The 21477-nt window shown below is 45.3% G+C and overlaps 1 protein-coding gene across 2 annotated transcripts in view; it reads left to right on the plus strand.

The window, feature by feature from the left end:
* The window catches only part of LOC114487749 (protein CLEC16A), a 61375-nt gene that overhangs the window by 11464 nt on the left and 28434 nt on the right, over nt 1-21477 (plus strand). For both annotated transcript variants that reach the window (XM_055090441.1, XM_028499690.2), the window contains exons 2-6: nt 926-1054; nt 5222-5355; nt 13991-14139; nt 16915-17020; nt 18731-18854. In XM_055090441.1, coding sequence (XP_054946416.1) covers nt 926-1054; nt 5222-5355; nt 13991-14139; nt 16915-17020; nt 18731-18854 — 642 coding nt within the window. The remainder of the gene's footprint in view (nt 1-925; nt 1055-5221; nt 5356-13990; nt 14140-16914; nt 17021-18730; nt 18855-21477) is intronic.

Here is a 21477-nt window from a genome sequence, read left to right on the forward strand (position 1 = left end):
GCCTGTGCTCCGCAACGGGAGAGGCCACAACAGTGAGAGGCCCGCGTACCGCAAAAAAAAAAAAAAAAAAAACCATGCCAGGTGGCGCTCCCGGGGCATCGGCCAGGCTGCTAAGCCCCCACACTGCTCAGGAGTGGCCTCTGCGATTCTTTGGCTTGCTCTCACCAGCGGCAGAGGGCCTTGAGGACTAGGCCGGGCCCGCCTGTCCCTGCACATTCAGGTGGGTGAAGTATTGAATACATAGCCGTCGCCTCTCAAACCCACTTCACTTTACTCTGTACACAGCAAATAAGAGCTGTGCCCTTGAACTGCAAGCCACCTACTTCATCTGAGCCATCAGTTCTGTGCTTCATGGGGGATTAAGGGCATTCCAAGGGTGATCATGACGGCACCTGATTTGTACCCCAGCCACTGGCTCTGGGACCACCCTCCCTGCTGTGTGACTCCACGTTTGATCTCTGCATCAGCCAGGCAGCGGGTCTTAGGCTTTTGGCACTGAGCCGTGTGTCTCCACTTGCTCTGCCAGCGTCAGAATCACCCAGGAGAGTGAAAAAGGCCAATGCCTGGTCTTCCCTCAGTGCCGCTAAATCTGAGTCTCCGTTGGGCTCTGTGGCCCCGCTTTGTCCAGCTCTCCAGGTCATTCTCTTGCACACACTGGAGTTTGAGGATGGCTGTCTTCAAAAGCTTGACAGTCTTGCCTCAGTTTGGGTTGGTGTGTCTCTGGTTATTTAACACTTTGAAGCATTGTCTGCCATTTTTCTCGGGTGGTGAGTTATGTCTCCTCTGAATGGGAATTGTGCTAACAACTATGTCTGTAAAAAGCACAGCCAAACTGTCCCTAAAATGTTGCTAATGGTCACTGAGCTTGGCTTACATTTATTTCAACTGGTAACCTTTAGTTCTCTTTTCTTTTCCTTTCTCTCAGGTATCTGTACCACGTTTTGACCAAAAACACCACCGTCACAGAGCAGAACAGGAACCTGCTGGTGGAGACCATCCGATCCATCACCGAGATTCTGATCTGGGGGGATCAGAATGACAGCTCTGTATTTGAGTAAGGGTTTCTGGTTTTTTGTTTTTTGATTCTTCTTCTTCCTTTGAATATTTTTCTAAATGTGTACCATGAGTCATTCCTGATGATGTCAGGATTTGATGCCAATTTGGTCCTGCACAGATCTCTCTCTCTCTCTCTCTCTCTCTCTCTCTCTCTCTCTCTCTCTCTGTCTCTCTAAAATGTCCTTGAAACACTGTAAAAATGCCTGCTGAAAATGGGAAAGTTCTGGAAAACAGTGTCCCTAGAAAAATCTGAAAATATCATGGATAATTTTCCAAGTAATATCTGATTATCTCCCCCAAAGGAAGGAGAAAATGTCTTGGGTAGTTAGATTCTAAGTGAACTGAAAAGACCCTTCCCCGGGTGGAGACACTATGGCTAACATTGATTGTGTTTACTGATGGGTGGCCACAGTGCTGAGTTCTTGATGAGATAATCCTTCTAAGTCTCCCAACTACCCGAGGGTAGAGAACCATCACCATCTTTATCCCCATCCCCTTCCCCATCCCCATCCTTATCCTCATCCCCACCCCTTTTTATGCTCAAGGTCAAACAGCTGGTAAGTAGAGAAGCAGCGGCTCACACCTAGAGCCCATGGAGGGGTTTCTCCTCACTCTCATACTTCCTAGGTGAAGAGTCTCAGGCCTGCCTCAGTTTGCTCATCTTTAAGTGAGAGAGAGCAAGTTCCCTGCCCAGTGCCTGATACAGAGTTAGGCACTCAAGAAATGTTAGCAAATGATCATTTTAAAAGGTGTCCCTATGGGGACTTCCCTGGTGGCGCAGTGTTTAAGAATCCGCCTGCCAATGCAGCGGACACAGGTTCGAGCCCTGGTCCAGGAAGATCCCACATGGCACGGAGCAACTAAGCCCGTGCGCCACAACTACTGAGCCTGCTCTCTGGAGCCCGCGAGCCACAACTACTGAAGCCCGCACGCCTAGAGCCCATGCACCGCAACAAAGAGTAGCCCCTGCTCTCTGCAACTAGAGAAAGCCCGCGTGCAGCAATGAAGACCCAATGCAGCCAAAAATAAAATATAAATAACTAAATAAATTTATATTTTTTTTAAAAAAGGTGTCCCTATTGGACAGTTAAAAAGCAAAGGCTGTAACCCATGAACTACTTTCCTCAACAGACCTGTCCCAGCGTCTGAGTGCAGAAGGATTGGGGTTATGACAACCACCAAACACAGATTTTACTTTTATATAAAATCTCAATTATAAGTGTTGAGGCCACTTAAAAAACCCATTTAAAACAAATACAGGTGTTCCATTTCCAACCTGGCTTCTTATTAGATATTCCGATTTTCTGGATAGCTCTATATTTTCATCAGTGAGGTTAGCTAATATGGAGCTACTTATGGAAAATGCAAATTGTTTAAAATGCAGACCTGTGACACTGGCTGAGTTCCCCAAGGGAAAACACGACTAATAAATAGGTGTTGCTTATAAACGGGACTAGTTGCCTTTCAGGATCCATGGGGAATTTACTATTTGTTGGTTGCTCGTTATCTGTTTATGGAAATGAGAAAGACCCTTAGGTTAAAGATTAGAAACCGAGTCACCTTTACTAGAATGGACGAGTCCATCTGTCATCTTAGAAAAACTACCGAGCTCTTAGAGGCCCAGTTATTCTTAAATCACTGCCCCACAGAGGCCCCAAGAGAACTTGTTTTTAATCCATTTTTAAGTTTGGGGATGATTTTAGATTTAGATTGTACAGAAAGTTCCCATTTACCCCTCACGCCATTTCCCTGTTAATATCTTATATGACTAGAGTGCATTTGTTAAAACATCAGCATTACGTCAACTCCAGACTTGATTTGGAATTTACCAGTTTTTCCATTAACATTGTCTTTCTGCTCCAGGATCCCAATCTAGGCACCCACAGTCATTTTAGTTGTCACGTCTCCCCAGTGTCCTGTGGTCTGTGACAGTTTTTTAGTCTTCTCTTGTTTTTTATGACCTTGATAGATTTGAGAAGTGCTGACCAGCTGTCCTGTAGAATGTCCCCCAATCTGGGTTTCTCTCCCGATTAGCCTGGGAATTTTGGGGAAGAGTGTCACAGAGGGGAAGTATCCTTCCCATCCCAGAATGTCACCGTTCCTGATATCCATATGATTCCTGGAGAGGTTAACCTGATCACTTGGCTCAGGTGGTGTCTGCCAGGCTTTTTTACTTTAAAGTTACTCTTTCCCCCTCCCCTACAGTAGTCTCCAAAAGTGAGTTGCTGAGTTCAGTCCATCTGGACGTTGGGGGCGTGGGAATTAAGCTCCACCTTCTTAAAGGGGGGAGTATCTACATACACTGTTTGAAATACTTCTTCGTGGAAGATTTGTCTCTTCTCCTCATTTATTTATCTATTCAATCATTTATTTATATGCATCCCTTGAAGATCTTGCAGGTTTGGTTCCAGGCCACCGCCATAAGGCAAATATTGCAGTAAAGCGAGTTACACGAATTTTTTTGGTGTCCCAATGTATATAAACGTTATGTTTACACTGTACTGTAGTCTGTTAAGTGTCCAATAGCATTGTGTCTGAGAAACATGTACATACCTCAGTTTAAAAATAATGCTGTTGGGAAAATGGTGCCAGTAGACTTGCTCAACACAAGGTCACTACAAACCTTCAATTTGTAAAAAAACACAATATCTGCAAGGCACATGTATATCAATATGGACTCATGGATATTTATTTTATCCTCTGGATTATAATCCAGTACTACGTTATATATTTTTTTGCTGGCATTGTTCCAGCTTCAGGCACTAGGAGCTCTTTCCAGCTGCTTCCTGTGTCCCTTTGACTCAGCCCCATCCTTTTGGTTTTCGGAGCACTTCCTTACTTTCTGGTACTCTGAGGTGCTCCAGGCTCATCTTGCATTTTATCTGCCCCAGCCCTAGAATTAGCCACTTTTCCAAGGAGACACTTACTACCTAGGGAGTTTTAAAAATCCAGGCTCCTGGATTTCACACTAGACCTACGGAATCTACCCCTGGGCAAGATGTAGGTACAAGCATTTTAACAAGTTCCCAAGTCGGTCTTGGGCTGCTGTGAGCTTGTTGGGTGATACTTGGGAGTCAGTGCTTTGTACAACCTGCCACAAAGGAAGACACGATAGGTCCAATGAATGAAATATTCTGGGGATCAACATGGATGGCATTTGTAGGCACACGGGCTCCCAGAATCAGAGTTGGAAAATAATTTAGAGGTCTCTTTAAGGTCATATTTATTTATTCATTTACCCTTTCATGGATTCAAACAGAAGATCTGCAGCACTGAGCAAGTGCCAGGCCCATGTTCCTGCCACTTGACAGCAGAGTAAAGAGGGAGACCCAACACTGAGTCAACCAACAGACCCACGGGACTGCCAGGAATTGTTCTGAGTATCCCAGATGAGAGATTATCTGGTCTTAGCGTGAATACAGAGAACACCAAACTAGAAACGTCATTCTCTTCCTTTAAAGACAGGCATTAGGGGGTCTGCGTTTCAAGACTAAAAGAGCCAATGTGTGCCTCCCAAAGTCAGTACCCCCAGGCTGCATGTAGACAAATGTCCCGTCCAGGACAAGAAAGGCAAAGCAGACTTGGGGACCAGCTGGGGTCCCATGACCACATCAGCACCTTCTCTTTCCTTCCAGTTCGCATACCCTAGATGTGGAAATGACAAACTTGTTAATTGAGAAACCCAAACTCCTTTAATATTCAGCATCATCTTACCCCTTTGTAGGGAATTACTCTGGTTCCCAGGTTGTCGGTGAGCACTCAAAGCTATGAAAGCAAAGGAAAGAGGCTTAGTGAGGAAAACTAAGCTTATAAAATATTGGATGGAAAATGCTACTTGTTGGGTTTATAAGTGTAGGTAGGTCACTGTGTAATCATTTCGTCGGGAAAGAGCTTTCCCACTCTGTCAGAAATCACTGCTTCCCAGAGTCAGCACTGTTCTCACATTCCGGGAAGAGAGTCTGAAAGGTCGCGTTTTTCTTGATGGAGGACAGCATCGTGGGAGCTGGGTATCGCAGAAGCCGAGGCCACACGGGTGGTGTGATCTGGCTGCTCTGCGGATGCCTTTGTTGGGGTGCACACACGTGTGCTGGGCGTGCAACCAGAGGACGACATGCATCTCCATGTGTAGAAGCAGACCACTGACACTTTCCCATTCTCTCCCCAGCTTCTTCCTGGAGAAGAACATGTTCGTCTTCTTCTTGAACATCCTGCGGCAGAAGTCAGGCCGCTACGTGTGCGTTCAGCTGTTGCAGACCTTGAACATCCTCTTTGAGAATATCAGTCACGAGACCTCACTTTGTAAGGACAGTCCTGACACTTGCCTCCGCACCTCTGAGTGTCAGCTGCGTGTCATTTGCCGTGGCGCTCATGTTGCTGTTTGAATGTCTGTGCTTACTGTGTGTCTCGGTGTGCTTGGGCTGCCATAGCAAAATACCCAGGCTGGGCAGCTTAGACGACAGAAATTTATTTACTCACAGTTCTGCAGGCTGGAAGTCCAAGATCATGGTGCCATCAGGGTTTCTGGTGAGGCCTCTCTTCCTGGTTTGCAAATGGCCACATTCTCTTTGTGTCCTCACGTGTTCTTTCCTCTGTGCACGTGGAGAGAGGGAGAGTTCTGGTGTCTCTTCCTTTTCTTAGAAGGACACCAGTCTTCTCAGATCAGGGCCCCACCCTATGACCTCATTTAACCTTAATTACCTCCTGAAAGGATGCATCTCCAAATACAGTCATGGTGAGGGTTAGGGTTTCAGCATATGAATTTTGGGGGCACACAGTTCACTCCCTAATGCCATTTTTTTCCCCCTGCATGGTAGGGTGCTGTGAAGAGCTAAGAGAGGGCTCCCCTCTGCTGAGTGGTTCTGGGGGTGTTTGCATTTCTTCTTTATAACCTGTTATTAAAGAGCTTGGGTCGCCGAAGGCCAACAGAATAAGCAATGGAAGCAGCAAGGTGAGGAAGAACGTGGCCAAGGAGCATGCAAGGGCGTGGCTTTGGCCCCTGACCTGCCTGCTTCAGTCCCACTGCCTGACTGACGAGGGTGTGACTCGGAGCCTCTTCCCGCCCTTGATGAGCCCCGGGCTCTTCGTCTGAAACAACCAACCTTCGAGGCAGGTGCTGTCAGTGCCCTCATTTAACACCTAGAAAGTTTGAGTCACTGGCCCCAGGTGACAGCTCTAGCAAGGCAGGAATTGAGAAGGGGTTTCAGCCCAGGTGAGCTAGCTCAGTGGTCCTCAGCTGGGGGTGACTGTGCTCCTAGTGGACATTTGTCAGTGTCTGGAGACATTCCTGGGGGGGTGGGTGCTACTGGCATCTAGTGGGTAGAGACCAGGGATGCTGTTAAACATCCTACAACACACAGGACAGCCCCCAACAATAAAGGATTAGTTAGCTCAAAATGTCAACAGTGCCGAGGGTTAGAAACCGTGGTTTAGTTCCTAATCCTCCGGGCTTGATCAGGAGCTTTATTATTCCAAGATGACTGCACCAAGCCCCAGGCCCTGCCTGCAGGAGGCAGGGAAGAGAAGACAAGTGATGGAATGTCTATGCCACCGGCAGGCTCTAGGTCCCCAAGACAGGTTTAAAAAGTTTCTGATGGGTGGAGAGAGGTAGAGATGGTGGCATTCCTCCTGAGGAGGAAGGAGGGAGGGATAAGAAAGAGCTGCAGGCTGATGGCCACTAGATGGTGCTGCTGTCCCAGGAGACTCTCCTTATGCTTCCCCATGTCTGTGAGTTGCCAAATGTGAGTTGACTCACTCTCCCTGAGTGGTTTCCCAACAGCTTTTGTTATCCTGGATATCAATTGCATGTGGTTTCTGAAAACTCCGAGAGGGGAAGACCCAGCTCGGTGGTACGGGCCATGGACTCAGACCCAAGCAGATCCGAGCCCTGGTTCTGCCACAAACACCCCAGGTGTATTCCGGGGAGTGAACTTTCCAAGCTGCAGTTTCTGCATCTGTGAAGGAGAAATAATGCTAGTACCTGGTGATTAGAGTGGTTTGAGGATTGAGTGTGACAGTGGGTGTGCAGAGTATAGTATGGGGTCTGGCAGGTGGAAGTGTCCAGTTAGAGTTGGTTTTATCATGAAATCCAGCACTCCCCCAAATGACTGTTCTCTGATAACCCAGCTAACCCCAGGGCTACTGGATTGAAGAGGGGGTTGAAAATTCTGGGCTTTCTGGATCACGTGGCCTTTCTTGCACTAGGACTAAAAAAGGTGCTGTGCTATAAGAAAACCCAGGCAGATGCTGCTGGCCTTACAGGGGAATTCATCAGAGTGCTTTCATAAGCCCTGCCAAAGCAGTAGAAATTACTCCCATTTTACAGAACTTGGATGTATGGGGGTGAGAAGGATGGGTGAGTTTTGCTTTTATTTTTATTTTCTAATTATAGAGAGAAAATGTCCTCATTATAAAACAACAACAACAAAAATCAAACATTAAAAAACTGTAGAAAGCAAAAGTTCTGTAGAATCTCACCCTAAGAGTTCAGTGGACACATACCATTTTGCTGTTTGTTTTATTTTTCCCAACTTACTAGCGTATTTTAGATTTTTCATATTGTCTGTTCATGCATCCCTACCTTGTTTGGTTTAAGAGCTGCATCTTGCTGGGCCATAACTTATTTAACGTGACCATGGGCGTTTAGGTGGTTTCCGGATTTTCATTATTACAAGCAGCCATTTCACTAGTGCACCTGTTGCCTGTTGGGTTTGGTGACCTAAGTGACAGAAGGCCTGAGAGCCCGAGATTACTTAGACTCCTGGGTTTATTTTAAAAAGATACCACAGAAAGCTGGCCACACAGTGAGGGGGTAGTAGAAAAATCCCAGTCGATTAATAGAGGCACCTCCGCCACCCCCATGGTGGCCTCACCAACCACAGAGTCATGTCGTGGAGGCCCTGGAAAAGTCCCTGCTGGGGAAGGATGGGAGCGTGTGGCTCTTCCATCTCAAGACTGCAGCCGAGAATCCTGAGGTTGCACATCTCAAGCTGCCAGCATAGGCGTCTGTGCCCCTGGTGGCCCGGCAGCCACTAACCAGTCACAGTGGGGCTAACATTCCTTCTCTGGCAAGCCCATTCATCCCCAGCCAACCACAGCCGGCAAGACAGAATGAAAAGAAGTGCTCGAGGCATCAGCATCACCTGGCTGGTTGTTACAGGTGTGGATTCTGGGTGGGTAGACTGTGGACTGTTCAAAGAACAGAATACTATATAGCAGGAAGGAAAAAAAAGGAATGCACTGCTAGCACACATGCAGCAACATGGATAACTGGGATGTGGTGATGAGTGAAAAAGGCCAGACACCAGAGGGAGCTTCCTGTATGAGTCCATGTATATGAAGTTCAAGATCAGGCAAAGCGAGTCTATGGTGCTGGAAGTTAGGCTAGGGGCTGTCTTTGGGAAGAGAGTATTGACGGGGCAGGGGTGTGAGGGACCTTTCGGGGAGCTGGAAATGCACTGCCTGATCTGGGTGGTGTATTTATTTGCAAAAATTCATCAAGCTGGACACCTAAGGTTTGTGAGATGTGTGCATGTATACATATATATGTATGTGTGTATATATACATGTATATGTATATATACACACACACAGGTACGAGTACTTAAGATTCATATATATGTACATTTCCACATATATCAAGCCATACACTTAGATTTGTGATATATGTAACTTCATTTTTTTTTTTACAAGATATTAAATATAGTTCCTTGTGCTGTACAGGTCTTTGTTATTTATTTTATATATAGTAGTGTGTTATCTGTTAATCTCAAGCTCCTAATTTATCCCTCCCCCACCCCCCTTTCCCCTTTGGTAACCATAAGTTTGTTTTCTATGTCTGTGAGTCTGTTTCTATTTTGTAAATAAGTTCATTTGTATCATTTTTTTAGATTCCACATATAAGTGATATCATAAGATATTTGTCTTTCTCTGTGTGACTTAATTCACTTAGTATGAAAATCTCTAGGTCCATCCTTGTTGCTACAAATGACAGTATTTCGTTCTTTTTTATGGCTGAGTAGTATTCCAGTGTGTGTGTGTGTGTGTGTGTGTGTGTGTGTGTGTGTGTGTGTGTGTGTGTGTGTATCTATCTCACATCATCTTTATCCATTCATCTGTTGATGGACACTTAGGTTGCTTCCATGTCTTGGCTTTTGTAAATAGTGCTGCTGTGAACAATGGGGTGCATGTGTCTTTTTGAATTAGAGTTTTCATCTTTTCCAGATATATGCTGCCCAGGAGTGGAATTAGTTCTATTTTTAGTTTGTTAAAGAACCTCCATAGTGGCTGCACCAATATACATTCCCACCAACAGTGTAGGAGGGTTCCCTTTTCTCCACACCTTCTCCAGCATTTGTTATTTGTCGGCTTTTTGATGATTGACATTCTGACTGGAGTGAGGTGATACCTCATGGTATCATTGTAGTTTTGATTTGCATTTCTCTAATTAGCAACATTGAGCATCTTTTCATGTGGCTGTTGGCCATCTGTATGTCGTTTTTGGAGAAATGTCTGTTTAGGTCTTCTGCCCAATTTTTGATTCGGTTGTTTGTTTTTTTGATATTGAGCTGTGTGAGCTGTTTGTATATTTTGGAAATTAAGCCCTTGTGGGTCACACTGCAAATATTTTCTCCCATTCCATAGGTTGTCTTTTCGTTTTATTTACGGTTTCTTCTGCTGTGCAAAAGCTTATGAGTTTGATTAGGTCCCATTTGTTTGTTTTTGCTTTTATTTGTATTGCTTTGGGAGACTAACCTAAGAAAACACTGGTACGATTTATGTCAGAGAATGTTTTGCCTATGATCTCTTCTAGGAGTTTTATGGTGTCATGTCTTATATTTAAGTGTTTAAGCCATTTTGAGTTTATTTTTGTATATGGTGAGAGGGTGTGTTCTAACTACCCTGATTTACATGTGGCTGTCCAGCTTTCTCAACACCACTTGCTGAAGAGACTGTCTTTTCTCCATTGTATTTCTTGCCTCCTTTGTTGAAGGTTAATTGACTGTAGGTGTGTGAGTTTATTTCTGGGATCTCTATTCTGTTCCATTGATCCATATGTCTGTTTTTGTGCCAATACCACACTGTTTTGATTACTGTAGCTTTGTAGTATTGTCTGAAGTCTGGGAGGGTTATGCCTCCAGCTTTGTTCTTTTCCCTCAGGATTACTTTGGCAATTCTGGGTCTTTTGTCGTTCCATATAAATTTTAGGATTACTTGTTTTAGTTCTGTGAAAGATGTCATGGGTAATTTGATAGGGATCACATTAAATCTGTATATTGCTTTGGGTAGTATGGCCATTTCAACAATACTAATTCTTCCAGTCCAAGACTATGGGATATCTTTCCATTTCTTTAAAGCATCTTCAGTTTCCTTTCTCCGTGTTTTATAGTTCTCAGCGTGTAAGTCTTTCATCTCCTTGGTCAGGTTTATTCCTAGGTATTTTTTTTTTTTTGACATGATTTTAAAAGGGATTGTCTTTTTTTTTTTTTTTGTAACTTTCTCCTTCTGATATTTCATTTTAGTGTAAAGAAATGCAGCAGAGTTCTGTATGTTAATCTTGTATCCTGCTACCTTGCTGAGTTTGTTTATCAGTTCTAATAGTTTTTGTATGGACTCTTCATGGTTTTCTATAGAGAGTATCATGTCATCTGCATATAATGACAATTTTACCTCTTCCTTTCCAATTTGGATGCCTTTTATTTCTTTTTCTTGTCTGATTGTTGTGGCTAAGACTTCCAATACTATGTTGAATAGAAGTGGTGAGAGTGGGCATCCTTGTCTTGTTCTAGAGTTCAGTGGGAAGGCTTTCAGCTTTTCACCATTGAGTATCGTGTTGGCTGTGGGTTTGTCATAAATGGCTTTAATTATGTTGAGATATGTTCCCTCTGTACCCCCTTTGGTGAGAGTTTTTATCATGAACGGATGTTGAATTTTATCAAACACTTTTTCCACATCTAATCATCTATCATCTGAGTTGATTACGTGGCTTTTGTCCTTTCTTTTGTTGATGTGGTATATCACAGTGATTGATTTGCATGTGTTGAACCATCCTTGTGACCCTGGGATGAATCCAACTTGATCATGATGTATGATCTTTTTTATATGTTGTTGGATTCGGTTTGTTGAGGATTTTTGCATCTATATTCATCAAAGACACTGGCCTGTAATTTTCTTTTTTGTTAGTGTCTTTGTCTGATTTTGGTATCAGGGTCATGGCATCATAGAATAACTTTGGGAATGTTCCCTTCTCTACAGTCTTTTGGAAGAGTTTGAGAAGGATCACTGTAAGTTCTTCTTTTTATGTTTGGTAGAATTCCCCAGTGAAGCCATCTGGATCTGGATCTTTGTTTGCAGGGAGTCTTTTTTGTTTGTTTGTTTATTTTTTTAATTACAGATTTTATTTCACTTCTAGTGATCTGTTCAAATTATCTACTTCTTCTTGATTCAGTTTTGGTGGGCTGTATGTTTCTAGAAACTTGTCCATTTCTTCTAGGTTGTCCATTTTGTTGGTATATAACTCTTCACAGTATTCTCTTATGTTTTTTTGTTTTTCTGCAGTATCGGTTGTTATTTCTCTTCTTTCATTTCTTATTTTGCTTATTTGGGTTCTCTCTCTTTTCTTCTTGGTGAGCCTAGCCAGAGGTTTGTTGATTTTGTTTATCCTTTCAAAAAACTAGCTCTTGGTTTTATTGATTTTTTTTCCTTTTGTTTTCTTTACCTCTTATTTATTTCCTCTCTGATCTTTATTATTTCCTTCCTTCTGCTGACTTTAGGTTTTGTTTTTTCTTCTTTTTCATTTAGGTGGTAGGTTACATTGGGTTTGTTTTGTTTTGTTTTTAGATTTTTCTTGTTTTTTGAGGAAGGGCTGTATCGCTATGAACTTCCTTCTTAGGACTGCTTTTGCTGCATCCCATAGATTTTGTATAGTGCGTGTAACCTCATTTTTAAACATATTAAAACTCTTAGGACCCCACTTCAGATCTACTGCCTCCTCTCTTATTGTGGGCCCCAAGATTGACCTCAGGAATTGTTATAATTAGGAGATTTTGAAAACTACAGACATGACATCCTACCTGCAAAGCCTGCTCTGAGACTGTGTTCTGAGGAGGACCCAGCCCACGCTGTGGCCCCTCTCATGCCCCATGCTCCTGGATGGCTCTTAGTGTTGTGTTTGGTGATTCTAGCCTTTTCAGTATACTGTGATTGGCCTAAGTTAGGTACCTCTTTGGCACCAAATAAAACTTAATGGTTTATTTCTGTTCCCCCAAGAACGACAGTCATGGTGACCGAAGGACTGGCAGTGGAGGTTAGGAATCTCCAGGCTTTAGTGAGAAGATGAGGGGTGGCAGCTCATGTGATTGGGTGCTCCCTCTGTGCTCCTCCCTGTCTTCAGTGCTTTTTGTGCATTATCTCCTTTAATCCTCACAACGCCCCACGAGGAAGGTCTTCTTATTCCTGTTTTCAGACAGGGGAAGCTGGGGAGTGGGGCAGGTAAGTGTCTTGCCCAAGGTCACCCAGCTAGGAAGTGGCAGAGGCAGTGTGGGTCCAGGTTTACCTTTGAACCCAGTGCCTCTGAGATAAGAGCATGACAGGAAGCCCTGCAGGGCTTCTTAACACATGGAGTGCTGGGCCCTCGCAGAGATCTGAGTGGGAGGTCAGGGCTGGGGCCCAAGCCTCCGCACGTCTGACAGGCTCCTGTGCTGCCGGTCCCACGACCAGACTTTGAGTAGCAAGGCTGTGCCCCACCCTGCTCCCCTGCCTCACCGCGTCTGCCCGTGGTACATGTGTGGGTCACGTCCTGCCTTTCCCCGTCTGTGGGGAGGCAGCTGGGATGGTGCAGAGCTCACAGGCTGGCAGCCCGAAAGGCAGACAGTGGGCATGGAAGCACTGGCTTCGCAGGGTGGCTGGTAAGGACTCAGGATAATGTGTCTGGCCAGGGCCCAAGGCCAAGATTGCAGACAGTGGGTCCATGGGTCACAGTGGTCTGTAGACCCATTTTCACTGGCCAGCACAGCTTTCAGAACGAGTTGATCTAGTGGCTGACATTTCAACATCCAAGATACAGCATTATGATCTGTGTTTTCCAGCTTCCTTTGCACAGTTGGAAGCTCTCACCACGCTGGGCCTGCACTTCTGCAGGGGCTGGGCCCTGGGAGCTTAGCAGGGGTAGCCGCTCTCCTGTGGCTCCAGTGCCCACAGGGCCTCGTCATCCAGTTTTCATCCTTGGCCCCCATTAGTGCATGGTATTAACACAGGACATCAGACCTGAGTTTTAATTCCATCTCTGACTTACTGTCTCTGTGTCCTCGGGCAGATAATTAGCCTTAGTTTTTACTCATCTGCAAAACGAGGAAAACAAGGCCCACTCTGCAGCATCATCATGATGGTGAATGATAATGTAAAGCAGTCAGCCTGGTGCTGGGCAGGTAGTGGAGGTTCAGCCTCAAGTGGCCTTTATGAAATCATGTTGCCTTATGGGAAGGAAAAAACCACGTGGAGCCCTTTGTGGCATTCGAGGGTGACAGTGTGACTTTTGATGGCAAAATGGGGCCAGCTTTTATAAGATACAGTGCAGCTTACCCTCATCCGTGGGTGGTTTGTGAAAATACCCAAATACCAGCTCATCTGCCCCACCCCCTGGCTCTCTTGTTGAACTCTGCCAGCAACGAAAGAAAATGCTCAAGTGTTCTTTTCTGTGGTGTGGGAGGCAGGGTGACCCGGCTTTTCTCTGGCATTGCTCTTGAACTTTCTAGTGACTACACATGGTGGCTGATTTCTTTGCTGGTTAAAGGTTAAGCTGCTCCCTATTAGCTTGACTGGTTCAAGTACTGATACATTCTCATGGTCATCTGCCGGTTCCTGGACTTTCTCTGCTTGCCTTTCCTCCAGCATGAATTAACTAACCTGTTTTCTTTTGTGTTTTTTTTTCTCCCTCTAGATTATTTGCTCTCTAATAACTATGTAAATTCTATCATTGTCCATAAGTTTGACTTTTCTGATGAGGAGATTATGGCATATTATATATCGTTCCTGAAAACGCTTTCGTTAAAACTCAACAACCACACGGTCCATTTCTTTTACAATGAGGTAAGTAATTGCAGAGGGGCACATTTGGGTGGAAAGCTAGCCAATCAGAGCAGCCCCTTTGGTCTGGGTGACCTCTGTTTACAAAGCACTTATGCATTCACTGTTTCCTCATTTTCATAGCAACACTGTTTGACCTTGGCATGCTTAAAATTTTTTTTTATTTAACAAGCTACCTTTTCCATTTTTAATGTAAAATGCAATTTGTGCGACCTGAGAGCATGATACTCTTGGTAGTGAGAAGTGCCCAGAAATTAACTTGGGGTCGTGTTCCTCTGTTGGCAAAACAGGAACTGAACTCCAGTCAGGCCCAGCTTTGCCACTTCCCTGCTGTGTGACTTTAGAGAAGTCCCAGTCCTCTGAGCCTCAGTTTCCTCGTCTGAGAAATGGGGATGATAGTTTCTACCTTGGAGGGTTTTCCAGGGGTTGAATTAAATGAGCTGATGACTTCAAAGCAACTAGTATGTACCTGGCTCCCTAAAACTGTAGCCACTGCCATTCCTTATAAGCTAAAATCCCTGGTATTCCTTGAGAGAATCACTAACAATTTAAATAAATAAATAACTGTTGTTCTCACAATGAAGAGGAGCTTGAACAATCAGGTCAATTTATCTCACATTCCAAAAGGTACAGATGCTGGCTGTCCTGGGGCTGGCTCATCCTGTGGCTCGACCACTTCATCAGTGACCCAAGCTTTTCCATCTTCCTACTCTGCTGACCATACAGTTGGCATCTGTCTTGAGGCTCAACCCCTCATGGTCTCAGGATGGCTGCAGGAGCTCCAAACATCACATACTTATATGCTACTGCCGAAAAGCCTGATGAAATCACATCCCTTCTTGTGCCCCCTTCTAACTTTCCAAAAAACTTCTTTCCCAGAAGCCTCCCAGCAGACTTCCTTTCCTGTCTTGCAGGTCAGAATTCTGTCACATTTCTCTCACAGTGTGTCTGACGTTGGGGAGCGGGCTGGCAGGGCAGTTCTGGCTCAGTCTCTCAAGAGGCTGCAGTCACCTGAAGGCTGGGTTAGGGTTGGGGGATCTGCTTCCAAGGTGACTTGCTCACATCGCTGACCATTCGGTGCTGGCCATTGGCGGCAGGCCTTGGTTACACAGGCTCCTCCAGGGTCTGCTTGAGTGTCCTCACAGCACGGCAGCTGGCTTCCCGTAGAACAAACGATCCTAAGAGACCAAGGCAAACTGTAATGCCTTTCAGGACCCGGCCTCGGAAGCCACATGCCATCACTTACACTGTATTCTTTAGGCCGCACAGGCCAGCCCTGACTTAGCGTGAGAGGACGCACAAGTTGTGACTTCAGGAGGAGAGGGTCATTGGGCCATCTTGGAGGCCACGTGCTGTCTGCATGGCAGGTGTCTTCTGATCAGTGGTCACACAAGCTGCACAGCCTGTATTTGAAGTCAGACCATAGTCCCAAACATTTCCTCTGAGTTTGGGCAAAATTCATCTAGCTGTCTCCATGGGATATGGCAACAGCAGCCTGCACCTTAACTTTCTTTGTCTAGATTTGTAGTGGCAAGAGCTGGCCTCAAAAGGGAGAAGTACTAGCTGCCAGTCACAAAGTGTGGGGCGCTTTGGAAGATGAACATTGTACGGCCCAGTGCCTGGCACACAATTGGTCCTCACTAAACGTGTCCAGAGACCAGAGGGGTGCTGTTTGCGTTCTCCCAGAGGCTCTCTCGGGCGGAAGAAAGCCCACCTGCAAAGTTCAGACCAGAGAGGGAGCCAGATTCTTCCCCCACTCGGGTGCAGCTGGGCTTCTGTGCACCTGGTGGGGAGGGCAGAATGTGGGGATTCTGGGGCCCGAGTGATGCTTCTGGAAGAGTATCCTGCTGATCACCAGAGGAGTGGTAGGAGGCTGATTTTTGAGGTGGACTTAGCTTCCTTTTCTGTGGACCAGTGCGGTAGCTACCACCTGTTACGTGCACATCTGCTTCTAGTGCTCAAAGTGGCGTTGCCTTCATTAGACAGGTGTCACCTCGCTGAAGGTCATGGGTTCCCTCTTCCCTGCCCCTCACTGCCTGGGGGTGCCCTCCAGTCTGATCCGGAGCCATGTGGGAAACTGGCCAGAAGAGGGCAGCAGAGTGCCCCCACAGCGTGCTGTAGCCTGGATCCTGTGTGCCTTTTCCTTAGGGCTCCATCAGTGGAGTTCTTTGATTCTGAACTGTTTTGATCTGTTCTGATGACCCCTTTTTAATGGCAGAAGATTCCCGAGACCCTCCTTTTCCATGATAAAGTTTACACTTTTAGTGTTTCCAAATAGGGAAATATATATTATAGATTCTGAATGTAGTCAGACTTTGCATTTGCCTTTTAGTGGTAGAAGCGGCATCTAATAATAACAACTAGCATTACTACCGAGTGCTCGTTAGGTATCAGGTGCCAGGGTAATCACTGTACCTGAAATAATCTCATTTAATCCCAGCAACCATGAAGTGGGAATTATTATCCTCATTTTATAGATGAAGAATCAGAGGCTTAGAAATATTACATCACACAGCTAAGAAGTGGTAGGAAAGATCATGAACCCAGGCCTGGCATTTCCTGGACCCACTTCTGTTTCTTCCACGGTCTCACCTTCCCAACCCTCCCCACATTCCCCATTGGGAATGAACCACAGGTTTAAGGTTCACATGGGTACCTTTTTTTGGGGGTTTTTTTTTTGGTCTTTTACTGAAGTCTCTGATAGGATTCAGAAAGCTGGGTTGGGGCCAGCCTGTCTTATGGGTCTGTAACTCATTTTCGGTACTTCTTGTGTTTTAGCACACTAATGACTTCGCCCTGTACACAGAAGCCATCAAATTTTTCAATCACCCCGAAAGTATGGTTAGAATTGCTGTAAGAACCATAACGTTAAACGTCTACAAAGGTAAGGTTCCTTATGAGCTCATGCCTCATCGGGTTTCTAACTTGACTTCCAGTGCTTGCTCTCCCGAGTCCATACAAACAATTCTCTGGTGGTAACAGAGAGCTCATTTATTGTAGCTGGGGCTGCCTGTCTCATGAAAGGTTGTCATCATTGAACATTTAGCTACCCCCTTACATAAATTTGTGTGCCACCACCTTCTGCATTTTAAAGCCCTACTCATTGCTGATACAGAAGTGGCCATATGATAATTAGGTAAGGCAAAGCTGCCTTTGAAATGTGAGAGATAAATTCTTGCCTTTGGCCTGTAAAATATACTTCAGTGTAGCCGGGGGCTGGGGGGGGCGGTATGTTATCTTTAAATAATGTATGAGAGCATTTCTTGTCACAAACAGCAGGGGGCAGTATTGCATTCTCAACCGGCTACAAAGCCCAACAACAAATTCCTCCTTTCTCCCAAGAAGCACTTAATGCCCAAATCATTGCCTCCAGGAGAAAGCCCTTCCGTGGCTCCCCTCCTGCACTAGCACAAAGGCTGGCTGGACACGAGTTTCCCGACCTGGAATTGCCCTCCAAGGCTACGGCCTCTCTACCTAACACTGGGGTTATTTCCCGTGTAGTCACCACCCTAGAGCTGGGACCCCATTTTCACAGGGACCAATGTTTTGACCTTCATGAGTTATGATGTTATTAATTGAGATGACTTCTAATTGGGAGGGGGCGGGAGCGCCTCAGGACTCACTCCAGCCTGGTTCTGAGGTTGCCTTAAATCGGAGCCTTCTAAGAGCCCAGAGGGGCCCATCCGGGGGTCGCAAAATGAGGACCTGAGGGCCAAATCCAGCTCTCAGACAGGTTTTCATTGGCTTAGATATTTTTTGAAAAAAAAAATATATAGTTGTCAATATTTAAAACTTGGGAGAGCTTGGGTAACAGTCTGGATTTCTGACTTGAAAATGTAGATGTGGCTGTTTGGGCCCACAGTCCTGCAGGCCAGTGGTGAGCTGATGCTGAGAAGCAGCTGCCCCCTTTGGGGTCAAGGCCTGTGCTCCCTCGTTCACCCACTGGGCCGACTGGCTTCGCTCACCAAGTTATTGTTGGCCAGCCTGCGGGCTTCTGAGTTTGCGACCTGGTCTGACCCCCAGTCTGGCTGCCTCCTGCTCTCTGCTCTCTCTGTTCTCTTCTAACCTGTGTCTTTCTGTCTAGATGCCTCCTGCCCTAGCTCTCTGCCCCTCTGAGCAACTGTCTCACCCTCCCAGTTCCTAACCCTGTTAACTGTTGTCTGTTTTTTGCCTTTCCTTCAATGACGATTCCCGTGTTCCTTATTCCAGTGTCATGTAAGTTAATAACCTCTGGTTTTCTGCTTTCTTAACTTATCCTTACATGCAAATACAAGAAACTTGCTTGAGAATGGTGTAGTTTTCATTGTAGTCCAGCTAAATGCACTGCTGATAAGTAGGCTTCCTAAAGCACTATTAATGTCTGCTTTTATTAATTGATTTTATTAATTACAAAAATAACATAAGAACTACCTTGATGAGTACTGTTTTCTGCATTAGGTAACCATTTTTAAGTATTTCCAGGAAAGACAGAAAAGATTCAGATTATAGTAGAGGGCTTTTTATTGTGGTTTTGTTGTTGTTGTTTTTAATATCCCCCAAGTTATATTTGGTAGCTTGACTTTTTTTCCCCCTCTTCTTTTGTGGATTTTCTCAGTGGATAACCAGGCCATGCTGCACTATATCAGAGATAAAACTGCTGTCCCTTACTTCTCCAATTTGGTCTGGTTCATCGGGAGCCATGTGATCGAACTCGATAACTGTGTGCAGACGGATGAGGAGTAAGTGATCCCCCAGGGTGCCTGTTAGGTAGACAGAGTGCTTAGGGGAGAATTCCGTTTCTGTAGAGAAAAGATAAACATTAGAAGAAAACTTACCCACCTATGTGTTCGCGGAATATGGACTTCCATACTCTAAAAGGTTCTGCCCATCTCTCCACTTCTCATAACAGTAGAAAGTTGGAAACAACTCAGATACCTCCCAGAGGGGAATAGGGTAAGTGAATCCAGTACATCCATAGATGAGGTGCTAGGCAGCTGGTAAAAAGATGAAGATGATCTGCCACTGGTGAATGGATAAACAAAATATGGTATTTGCGTGCAGTGGAATAGTATTTGGCAATAAAAAGGAATGAAGTACTGACACATATACCATGGATGAACCTTGAAAGCATTATGCTCAGTGAAAGGATGCAAGGGACAACCTAGTGTATGATTCCACTTATATGAAATGCCCAGAATAGGCAAATCCATAGAAACAGTAGATTAGTAGTTTCCTAGGGCTGGAGGAAGGGGGTGTGTGTGGGAAATGAATATACTAAAACACATTAAATTGTGTACTTTGGGTGAAGTTTTTGGTATGTGAATTATATTTCAGTAGATCTGTTAAAAAAAAATTAAGCTGGTGATGAATAGAAGTTCCAGAACAGGATTTCTCAAACTCTGCACTTTTGATCTTTCGAACTAGGTAATTCTTTGTGTGGGGCTGTCCTATGCATTGTAGGGTGTTTAGCAGCATCCCTGGCCTCCACCCACTAGATGCCAGTAGCTAGCACCCCCTTTCCAATTGTGAGGACCAAAAATGTTTCTAGACACTGCCAGACGTCTCCCTTAAGGAAAAATTGTATCAGTTGAGAACCACTGCCCCAGGGTGACAGCTTCGCACAGATCTGGTAAGAGGCACACCTAAATGGGGTCAGGACAATGAAGGGACTCAGGAAGGAGGTCTCCTGGGGGCAGAGGGCTAGAGAGAGAGAAAATATTAGCTTCCATATTGGGAAAGAAGCAAGGCAAGGTGGATGGCAGATCTGACGGGGCATTTGGGAGGATAAGGACCCATATAGATATGGATAGTCGTGGATATGAGGCATAATGAGACACAACTCCAGGAAGAACAGAAAGTTATACACGGAAGGAAGTGAGCTCCTGGTCCTCCCTGGGGCTCTGCAGTGAATGGTTATAATGTCAACACCAGTTGCTGATGACTGCTGGGTGGGAAATTGTGGAGGGAACACAATAAAAGGAGGTCATTATGTAACATCTAAAATGACTCAGTCACAAAATAGAGGTCCTCGTAGATTTTATAGAAATACAGGAGGAACTGTCCACAGAAACACCTAAAAGAGTTGAAAACCGCTTCCTCTGGAGAGTGGGCAGGGGTTGGGGAGGCGAGGCCAGGAGCTGCTGCGTTTTATCATCAGCTCATCAGTACTATTAGATTTTAAAACCCATCTGCATGTATTACTTAGATATTTTTTAAACTAAAGGTTTAAAAAGTGAAGTGCAGGGCTTCCCTGGTGGCGCAGTGGTTGAGAGTCCGCCTGCCGATGCAGGGGACATGGGTTCGTGCCCCGGTCCGGGAGGATCCCGCATGCCGCGGAGCAGCTGGGCCCGTGAGCCATGGCTGCTGGGCCTGCGCGTCCGGAGCCTGTGCTCCGCAACGGGAGAGGTCATGGCAGTGAGAGGCCTGCGTACCACACACACACACACACACACAAAAGTGAAGTGCATTAAAGATCCTGCTGAAGAAAAATGAACACAGTATCTTATTCAGTGCGGGGGAGGGGTCGCAAAACATTGTGTATAAATAAATGTTCTAGGTCTCATGGAAGGTAGATTCATGGGTGCTCATTATACTATTAGGCTTTACAATGTGTATTTGCTATAAATATCTACTAAACATCTTATTAAAGCATAATAAGGAATAATTATCCAAAATTATGTAAAAGAAGCAAAATAGATCCTGTCCTTATTTTTTATTAAAGCATATGGGGTTAGATGGATAGACATGTAACATCTGCCTTTTAGATGTGACTATAGAGGGACGTGGAAATAACATAATATTATCTGTTAGTAGTGGAACTAGGAGACTTTGGTTTCTTTTTGCTTTTATTTTCTTCGTCTGTCTTCTACAGTGACCACCTATTACTTGAGTAATAATCATAATAAAAATAAAAGGTCTTATGGTAGCTAGATTGCTCTTTGCAACAGATAACACTTTGGGGGAGGTGAAAGTGCCCCATCAGCTGTTTCAAGGCTTCGTCCTTAGCAGAGACCGATCCACTCTTGGGGCCTGGCGGCCCCAGTGCCTGTTGCTTCACTGGAAGCAGGCAGGGCCTCCTGGGGCTTGGGGTGGGGTGTCACGTGCTTGCGCTGTGCCCCCCGTACAGACGGGGCCTGTGGGTCGGACGCGGCTGCTGAGGCCTGCTTCTCTCTTCAGAACTCCTCTGGAGCATTTTAATTATCGAGGATTTATTGTTCCATTAATGCTGCTTATCTTGGGATCCAAGGGATCTTGCCACTTGGACTAGTGGCTGCTCTTGTTTGAAATGGCTTGCTAAGAGCTTCATTGGGTTTTGCTTTGTTTACCCCTTTTGTTTTGGGCTGTTGTGATGATGGTGGGGTG

This window comes from Physeter macrocephalus, chromosome 14 (genome assembly GCF_002837175.3).
Source record: "Physeter macrocephalus isolate SW-GA chromosome 14, ASM283717v5, whole genome shotgun sequence".
In the NCBI taxonomy this organism is placed as follows: domain Eukaryota; kingdom Metazoa; phylum Chordata; class Mammalia; order Artiodactyla; family Physeteridae; genus Physeter; species Physeter macrocephalus.